The sequence below is a fragment of the Branchiostoma floridae genome, unplaced genomic scaffold, assembly GCF_000003815.2.
Source record: "Branchiostoma floridae strain S238N-H82 unplaced genomic scaffold, Bfl_VNyyK Sc7u5tJ_335, whole genome shotgun sequence".
NCBI classification, from domain to species: domain Eukaryota; kingdom Metazoa; phylum Chordata; class Leptocardii; order Amphioxiformes; family Branchiostomatidae; genus Branchiostoma; species Branchiostoma floridae.
The window spans coordinates 36,774-46,294 of NW_023365805.1; the positions used below are offsets into that span (position 1 = coordinate 36,774).

At 43.2% G+C, this 9,521-nt stretch overlaps 2 protein-coding genes across 8 annotated transcripts; one reads left to right on the forward strand and one right to left on the reverse strand.

Annotated features, from left to right (window-relative positions):
* LOC118408679 lies at nucleotides 1-6,116 on the reverse strand. 6 transcript variants are annotated; one of them, XM_035809530.1, is made up of 6 exons: nucleotides 5,975-6,116; nucleotides 5,488-5,630; nucleotides 4,820-4,878; nucleotides 2,597-3,526; nucleotides 1,368-1,465; nucleotides 1-1,140 (listed from the first exon to the last, which is right to left on the reverse strand). In XM_035809530.1, exons 3-6 carry the CDS (start codon nucleotides 4,838-4,840, stop codon nucleotides 1,098-1,100), a joined length of 1,092 nt encoding a protein of 363 aa, XP_035665423.1. In that variant the 5' UTR covers nucleotides 4,841-4,878; nucleotides 5,488-5,630; nucleotides 5,975-6,116; the 3' UTR covers nucleotides 1-1,097. The 6 variants fall into 6 exon arrangements, 5 of the variants coding, with proteins under 5 accessions (XP_035665423.1, XP_035665425.1, XP_035665424.1 ...); XM_035809532.1 differs by having other exon boundaries at nucleotides 5,488-5,593; nucleotides 5,975-6,108; XM_035809531.1 differs by having other exon boundaries at nucleotides 5,488-5,627; nucleotides 5,975-6,070.
* Nucleotides 5,974-9,176, forward strand: LOC118408681. Of its 2 annotated transcripts, XM_035809534.1 has the most exons (7): nucleotides 5,974-6,136; nucleotides 6,525-6,695; nucleotides 6,916-7,122; nucleotides 7,588-7,707; nucleotides 8,020-8,147; nucleotides 8,397-8,496; nucleotides 8,757-9,176. In XM_035809534.1, exons 1-7 carry the CDS (start codon nucleotides 6,073-6,075, stop codon nucleotides 8,879-8,881), a joined length of 915 nt encoding a protein of 304 aa, XP_035665427.1. In that variant the 5' UTR covers nucleotides 5,974-6,072; the 3' UTR covers nucleotides 8,882-9,176. The 2 variants fall into 2 exon arrangements, with proteins under 2 accessions (XP_035665427.1, XP_035665428.1); XM_035809535.1 differs by lacking the exon at nucleotides 7,588-7,707.
* The last annotated feature ends 345 nt before the right edge of the window (nucleotides 9,177-9,521 follow it).

Genomic DNA, 9,521 nt, shown 5'->3' on the forward strand with positions numbered 1-9,521 from the left:
AGGTTATTTTGTAATGGAAAGTCAGTGCATGCAATATACTGTTGTAAATTATTACTCATGGCACATAAGGCAATGTGTTATGTATTTTTCAATTATAACAGCATATAGTATAGTAGTTGTTAATGAAACTAGGAGCAAAGTTGTCAAAGGCCATCAAAATCAAGATCTGTTAATCTTATAACAAAACTGTTTTATCTTGTCAATTATTGAAAAATATATCTTAGCTGTGGCTACTGCTCTATAGCTGTTAAAGCTTATGCAAAATAATTTTCTCTCAGATTCAACTAATTTATTAGGACAAACAGTAATAGTATTAAAAAATCAATCATGACACCATAACCATTGGACTTTTATTTTGAAACACCAATATTGAGAGTACAGTTATTAAAACTTCTTATTGCCTTCATATCATGTTCGTTCATTTGATTACAAACAGAAGAGACTGCACACTACAGTTGATGACTTTCATTGTATGATTCCTGAACATGATTTACATGTGCCATAGATCTAACAGTAGTTCCTTTGTAGTCTTCCACCTAAGGGCACCACTATTCTATGTGTCTTCCACCCACCAGGGTTAAAATACTTTTCTTACAGTAGGCACCTGTTTTCTTAAATTTGAAAACAAGTTAAACAATGAAAAAGTCTTCACATTAACATGTTTTGAGACACAGTATGATATTGGCACATTGTTCTTTGGTCACCTCAACATCATAACAGCTTTACTGTGCAATGATACATTTACCACAAAGTAATTAACTATTATTGATTCTCTATTGTAGGCAACATTAAAAATGTCCATACACATTTATGGCAATATATTGCATGTTAGGTCTCCACTGTATAACAATTGGTTCAACAGTACACACACAAAATGTACCTACAAAAACGCAAATTATGATATCTTATGAGCTTTACACATCCATCCTTAGTCCCTTACGTATAGTGCGTATGACCTTGTAACATTGTCCCTTAACTTAATATAGCTTTCTGTTTGTCCTCCTTCTGTTGGTCTTTCTAGATAGTGAGAATACACCCCGTTTGAGCTATCATGTGCATATAGTCCATACGAGCATATGCGATGGCACCAGAAGGCGTCACTGGTTTGGTACATACACCACACTCTGTAGCTCCTGTCGACTGCAGAGACACAACAAGGATAGAAACAATCAAGGTAAGTGTTAGGTGCCTAGCATATCTAAGTCCTTAAAGAACTAACTTAAAGTTTAAATGCAATCAAAACTGTCTGTACTGAACTGTGCATCTATGTGTTATCATGTCTATTTTCAGACTAGAAAACTTGAACCAAAATAAACTGTCCCACAAACCAACCCTACAACAAGCGATAAAGTTCCAAACTAACTTACAGTTCCTGGAGCTTGTCCTCCATCTTCCCTTTCTTGACTGCATCCCTGTCTGGTGACTTCCTGCTGGGCTCCTCCGGTACCTCGTATGGTTCAGGAGCCTTATGATAAATCATATATACATTGTCCTCTATCGCTGTAGAAGTTCTTTCCTATTTTGGCATGTTCATTGTCAACACATTCATCTACCATCATCTCATGAGATGGATGGATGCCTACTATTGTCAGTTTGGAACGACACGTTAAACATACGCAAAATTAATGATTAAGTTTTTAAGTTTGTGCTGACACCTCTTCACTGTCAGGTGATTGTGACGACAACAGAACCCTAAATTTTTGTTTCCGTTAATGAATGGTTACGATTATATTGTGTTAAACAACAAATACGTCAACTTACCCACCAACCCCACCAACGTTACAAGGTTGATCTAAGACAGATCGCCTTCATGGCAGACACAGAATTAATGTACACACCAGAACACAACTGAATGCCAAAGACTGAGGCAGAGAACAAACAACGAATATTCTACGATTATGTACTACTAGTATTTATGAATCTGTTTTCTTAACATGGCCAATAACATTTCGTCTCAAACCACTCTTTCTTGAGGATTGCAACACGATTACAGTGCGTTCTGTTGGATTCTTTTCTCTCCCGACTTAGTGGCAATGCATCCACTCTGCAAGATTTTTAATCTCCAAACAAAACAAAAAGGGGCAAAAAATTTCGAAAAGGCTGTCTATCTTATTGACGCTCAGCCAGACAAAAAAAAACGGTTACGACTTCTCTATAAAAGGTATGCTAGGATATTTGGAAACATGGCGTAGATTTTCTTTCATTGAATATCGTAAGTTTGCCAGCACCCCAACCCAACCCCACGCACCATGTGGTTTTTATAGGTAATTTATTGTTAGCTAGAAGTTGTTCTCAAGACGAGGTCTGTCTCTTATTGAAGTTCCAATGCTGTCAAAACGAAAAAAAGAAAATTGTGTAAGTGCGTTTGTTAGTTAAGACAAGAACGACAAGACAAGAACGAATGTACACCTTATCCCCATTTTTGCCCAGAATAGGACGCCATGCAATGTTAAATCCTGTCATCATTTGTTTATCCACCATGGTCTTTACATCCCTCCTGTCTATCAATGAAACCTGAGTATCACAGGAAAATAAACGGATACAACCAGTCTGGATACAACAGGATGTTAATAGTTCTAGGTTAGGCAAAACTAACTTCGACTTCAGTCACCCTGTCGCCACTTTCACGTGACGTGACACTGGTCATGCCATTTCCGCGGAGACTGTTGGCGGGTAGGTACAGACTTACGTCATCAGGTTCCATGGTTAGAGCGTCTCGGTCTTCAATGTCCTTGCGAACACTGCCATGGCCGTTTGTAGCTCCCTTGCCTCCCTTGGCAGGGCCAACGGGGACATAGATCGGATAGACTTCGGTAACTTCCGTTGCTTGTTCGGCGCCACGAGGACTGACAAGAACTGTTCCAACCTCACCGCTGTCGCCCTCCTTCAGGGCCTTCAGCAAACCCTGCTGATGCAGCAGCAGACTCTCATATGTGTCCTTCACGAACACGTCCAGCTGGTCGAATATAGGGTAATGGAAGGCGAATCCACCGTTGTTCTCGCGGTAGAAGTCGTCCTCTTGAGCGTACTCCAGCTCTGTGTCCAGAGTCCCGTCTTTCCTGAGCTGCCAGTGAGACAGGACGATGCGCAGATAGTTGGTGTGGAAGAGGAAGTCAGCGAATCCCTGGGGAAAATGTCCCTCGCACAGGTGGATGTTGTCGCGAATGATCTCCTCTGCCTTTAGGTCTAACGGGTACATGATGTAGAAAAGGAATGTCCGCCATCGTGACAGCATCATGCTGCCGGTATGTCGGTCCATCTGCCAGGTTTGTAGAGCGTCGTTCAGGTACGAGTCAAGGGTGGAATGTGTGCCCAAGGCCTGGGCGTACGCCTTGTGATTGGCCAGCCTGTTGCCGTACAGGGGCCCGTACAGTTTGGAGAGTTGCTCGTTGACACGGCTCAGTCTGGCCCGGAGACGCTGGTCGCGGCGGGTCTGCTGTCGGGAGTGGCAGTACGTCACCACGGCCGCCACGGTGGCGATCAGCACGGAACCGCTCACCGCCAGACCCGCCCACAGGGGCATGAGCTGTCAAGTCGTAAACGGGAAGGGTAGACAATCTTAATCAATCTTCAATACATTTGGGTAGTCCCATCGGGAATTGGGCTGATTTCGAAGGGAGCCCATTAGAAAACACATTATAAACTCCGTAACTGCAATTCTATTGTACACTGTACTGAAATGATGCTTTCATTTTTCAACAGGTCGGAAACAAGCTGCACCGACCAGCTTATGTGACATGGGGAAGGGCGAAGGGAGACGGTAATCCTGTGGAATGTCGGACACTTCGGCACATGGACATTTCGGCCCCCTGGCAATCAGGACACTTCGGCCCCAAGCCGATGACACTTCGGCCCCAAGCCGAGGACACTTCGGCCCCGGGTCCAGTCCACGATAGTTATCTAACACGTAGCCCGAGTTGACTACATAACGTATAATTTTAGCACGTATGATTTTACTTGTACAGTATATCATATAGTGTTCTCCTGTCTACTCGAGAAAATCGCCATTAGTGATTACGCTTTTTTGCGTTTCTGGGGCATGAAGATCCCAATGGTTAATTTGTTCACTGCATAGCATGCCCACGCGCATAAGAACTAGCTGGGCCGAAGTGTCCTCTGAGCCTGGGCCGAAATGTCCTCGGCCTGGGGCCGAAGTGTCCCGGACTTGGGGCTGAAATGTCCGGGCCGAAGTGTCCATGTGCCGAACTGTCCAGATACCATCCTGTGCTTTGACTAGATGCTTGACAACTTGCTCAAACAATGTGTTCTTCTTGTAATCTACAATCATGCATTGTTGTGACTAGGCTATATAGTGTTTTCTCAGTACAAAAACCTTTTGGTGAGTACGTATTTGGCCATATATTAAACAAGCTTGTGACTGTTCTGTTCAAATATGGGTTGTGTGGCTACATATTCTTTTCAAGATTTTACAAACGTTCCACCCAAACTGTCCAATATTTTATTTATTGGTCATTTCTGTATGTTTTTCGTTAATCTTGTGCCCACAGATGTAATTTGGAAAAAATGAAATGAGACATATAATTTGCATGCTCTTACAAAGTAACTACTAGTAGTTCCTTTTCTCGAGAAAGAGGGGCGAAGCCGTTTACGCAAAACTTGACGAACTGGCTGGGCCACATTTCCCACGGGGCGGATATCAATCCCAGAGGCAAAGTAATTTAAGGGCAGTGGACAGTCAGAAGGACTCATGATTCGGCATGAACTACGGATCATGGTGACAAGTTGAACATTAATGAGTCGGATGAAAATTAAGAATACTAGTATAATTACGAATTACGAAGACAAAAGCACATCTTACCTCTGGCGAAGGTGTAGCCATGATGCCGCCCAACACTGGGGTTTTCTTGCACTGTAATGCTTGAGGCAAATAAACACATTAATCAACATGTGTTTACCTTACATGGGCACAACTGAAACATCCTATACCCGATCCAACCTAAGTACAGCTATGCGCAGTAATTACACTGTAATAGCTAGCGTCACTTGGAGCCCGTTGTTGAGATGTCAGAACAAGTTACTACAGGTTTATGTGAGTTACTGCCATGATCAGTCACCCTGTTAACCTACATAAGAACAGCCGTGGAAGTAAATCCCAATCGGGCAGTGCTGCTTCCTGCAAGGAATACTTCCGTTTTGAAGCCCCATACTGAATAATGTCATATTACTAGTATATTATACTGTCTTCGTAGCAATAGGATGTTTAAAAACACCACAATGGAACAGGTTACCTCAATACACATTCCTGACGCTAAGTGAGTAAGTTCAGTACAGTGTTCTGGATCCATTTCCGACCTACTAAAATATCCCCCCAAATAGTCCAAGGCTGTGCCGAAGAATTTGCATATATGCGTGTTCAGTTTCGCAGATAACGCCTGTACAGTGTAGATGGACTTCATAAGAACTTGTACCACTAATGTATTAAGGAATGTTATCTTTTAAGGAAAACCGAAACTAACAGGTACTTACACAGTTGGCGACACAGCTAGATAGGTACTTCTGCGAGACACACCCAGTCTTACTCAGTTCCTGACTCTGTGGCAGGTGGACGAATCCAACACAACCTCCCCCGGGGCTGGGTGGGGATGGAATTAGTCCTATTGGCTTTCCTTCTGGTGCGTTGTTTGGTTAAGAACAGGATAGCGAACAATATTTGCATTTGCGAGGAACCTACAAGTAATGACCATCAACTGATCAAAGCTTCAATTAACATTGATAAACTTTTCTAACCAATGTAGTGTATGCACTTTCTCTGATTTAACTGACATATAGTGAGAGAGAGACAGACAACTTCTGTAACTGGTTTTTCTTCCGCACCGTCCCTCGATTGCGAATATTCCTTGGGGGTGAATCATTAAAACGACATGTACAAGCATTACCATACGGCAGTGAGAAACAAATGAATACACCTGTAGCCAACAACGATGTGATTTGAATATGAAGGATTTGTGATTACCTTAGTAAGACTTGATATCGTAGGTTCTTTGATAGACCTGTGTGTGTGCTCCCATCACGGTGGTTTACAGGGTGTCTACGAAACAAGGACTCACTGAAATGTCGTCTTTCGTTCTCTTTGTAATCGTCGTCTTGGAGGTCAGAGGTCACAATATTCATACAGGTAATCATCAGAGTAATAGACCTGCAAACAGAGAAAAGTCGCGTAGTGTTTCTTTCGCTTCAGAAAGAATGCATGTGAAATTTTAGAATGTTGACCATACGCGTACTGATACGGAGAACAACAATTATTGTATGAACCAAACATAGACGACTCATACATCGGCATATTAAGGATGCCTGTATTGAACTAAAAAGTAGTAAGTTTATGGGGAAAGTTGACAAAACTCAGTGATCAAATAATATGACGTGTGTTTTGTAATCACTGTCAGGTAGTCGTAGTAAGTAAACAACTCTATATATGTTGTTTCTATCTGCTTATTTGGCATGATCGATTCATCTTGTTTTACATTACAAGCCGTAATTTGATCGGAACCGATGTACGATTCCAGCATTCTCATGTGCCGACCTACCGGACGGCACTTACGCAGATCCCGATGTCTGCACGACCTATCACCTCTGCCACTCCAGAATCAACTACACCCTGCGATGTCCTGAGGGACAGGTGTGGGACAGGTGGTTGCACCACTGCCGCCTAGCGGACATTTCGAAATGTTGCAGAGGTACCGACTCAGAGATGTTGATCATTTGACGTAATAAACTACTGCTCGACCCTGAGCTGTAACGCTAAGTTTAATGCATGCGCCAAGTAAACGAAAGAAGCTTGCAAACAATGAAACATGCAGTCACTGCGTAGCACATTTTACCTATTTGTATGCATTGTAACTGTGTTACTAACTTAGATATATATTTTCGGGACACAACATCTACTTCCCAACTTAGGTGACGGCTGTTTGGAGTCCGGGGAAGTAGTGGCTGAAGAGGTGGTTGCCGGACTGTCCAGAAGAGTGGAAAGTCTTGAAAGAGAAAACGAGAGACCGAATCAGCTGATGGAACAGGTGGCTGCTGAAAATATTCAACTGCGTAACGAGCTAGAGCTCCTGAAGGCGAAAGTTGACAGTCTAGACGGTAGACTGGTGCCGGGACTCGGTAACGACATTGCCTTATTTCCAACGTTACTGCAAACTATATGTGTTTGATTCTCTGAGCAATTTTTCGAAAACACTGTTTCCAGTACGGTTTCACACTTGTCACTTGCCACACGTTCACACACGCTTCTACATCATCCAGTTGACCTAAAAATGTTACCCATGGCCAGTATGTAACGTCACAGTTTGATCTAGATTGTTATACTACCCCTGTCTTATTATCCACGATCTCCGGGCGTATCGAGCCATATTTAAGATCGACAGAGGGTTGCGCGTATTTTTCACCTGAAAACCGTCCCTGCCACATATAAGCCATACTGTGTACCTTGTACAATTGTTGTGCAAAATAAAGTTATCATTATAACCGAGGCTCGAGCGATTGCCGCAGAATCGTCGTCCGATCGATTTTTGCCAAATGTGACAGGGGTAAGTTGGTTACCAAATTCTATTTCTGTTGCTACTCTAGATATTCCCCTTCCTACCGCTGTGTTTGCGGTGAGGGTTGTGTCGGCAGGGTTTGATGACTCGGCTGCTGAGGGGGGCTGTGCTGAAGTCTGGGTGGGCGGTCATCAGCAAGCTCTCAATCGTAAGAAACGGGTTCATGGTGTCCCAGAAGTGTCTACTATCGTCAGAAACTGGTACATGGTGTCTCAGAAGTGTCGGAGCAGTACGACGCCGTGTTTTCCTAAAATCAATTTCAACATTATTTGCAAGTAACATGAAAGTCTGGATAACGTCAGATTAAACGGTATTGTACACCTTTCAGTACGTTGTACATAAGACAGGGACAATGATTGGATTATGTGGTATTTGTGTTCGCGCGGGTGTGTGTGTGGGGGGGGGGTGCTCCTTCACAAACCCGTACACACGAGCCATGTTAATTTTCTTCCCATGATAGGCAGAGGGATCAATGTGGTGATAGTGGAGGAGATCTCTGGACAGACTGAGGATTCCCAGCGCTTCGACACTTATGGTGACCCCGAGGCAGGGGTCAAACTCAGGGACTACCTGCGCGCTGTGACGACGGTGAGACACAGATCACACAGATCTGTTCTCTGGCACACCCGTCTGCATTTTCGTACACTATTGTCTACACAATACGGGTTTATGGCTAGTCCAGTCAGCCAGACTAGAACTTAAAGCACACATAGGTCTATATTGTTAATGGGAATAGAACCATTCAGATAGGACATAATCGGGAAAAAAATCAGGATGTGTGGAGGGCCACGTAACCTTATTTCCTTATACACTCTACATTCCTCACCAATGTTCCAGGGGCGAGTCGTGTTGATAGCGGTTAAAGATGAAGGAAGCAAGTACGCAGCCGATGCTATGGAGGAACTTCGAAATGTGGGGACAACTTTGCCAACCATGGGTACGTAATCATAACGTTGGCCCCGTACCTGACGAAGTTGTAAATGGCGTATCTAGAGCTATCTTGCTAAACGCCTGGTTATTCCATTTTGCCGCACAAACATTTGAAACACATGGAAACTGCCTGAAGTAGAATAGAGTATAAAGCCATGTCGAAGTAGAGTGGTCATTTGCCGGAATGTAAGCTTCATTCGTCTGGACGACAGGTATTCGTCCTTTCCTAAATTTTTGCTGATAACTTTTATTGACTTTTTCCCGCAGGATATCGAGAGTCTTGGGCAATAATCGGCAAGAAGGGAAGTAAAACTTCGTGGTTTGTGGAGGACAGAAGACAGAGGTACCACGGACCGACAGTCGTCGAGGCACTCATACCAGTATCAGCATAGCGAAGGGGAATGCTGCATCTCTGAGTGTACAATATTTCCCCATGACTATAACTAAGGAATTTTAGTGGATGGCTTGAACGCACGCCTTAACTTTAGAGTTTCTCTTGATAGTTTCTCATTCCCATATTATGATCACACTCATTCACAGAACGTCACAACCGGTCTGGCTTGTTTTGGATTTAACGGCGCTGTTTTGTCACGCACTGTCAACATATAACTGTTAGAATACTACTTCTGTATCATCATATTGATGGTGAGTATTCTTGATCAGGCATTAGAAATAAAGAACAAAACTAAGCAATGTTGGTGGATGCTTCCTTGACAAAGTGTATGCCATTTCTTGCAACCGTGTGGAACTCTAGAAGTTAAGTATTTATTAATCCTCCGACGAAGATTGAACATCCAAACTTTCGAGATTTTTACGATCGTTTCCGAGACACAAAAGCTACCACTGCACCAGTGCCCCAGACACTCGAAGTATCAGTCTACTAGACTGTCTAGTGGTGGGCGGTTCTAAATGATTCAGTGGTACTACAGAGATATGCCGACCTCTGTGTTTGTTTGACCTTCCTTATATCCATTGAATAGATAATGCAACAATTAAACAATCAGTTAAGCCATTTCATGTAACTATGCTAGG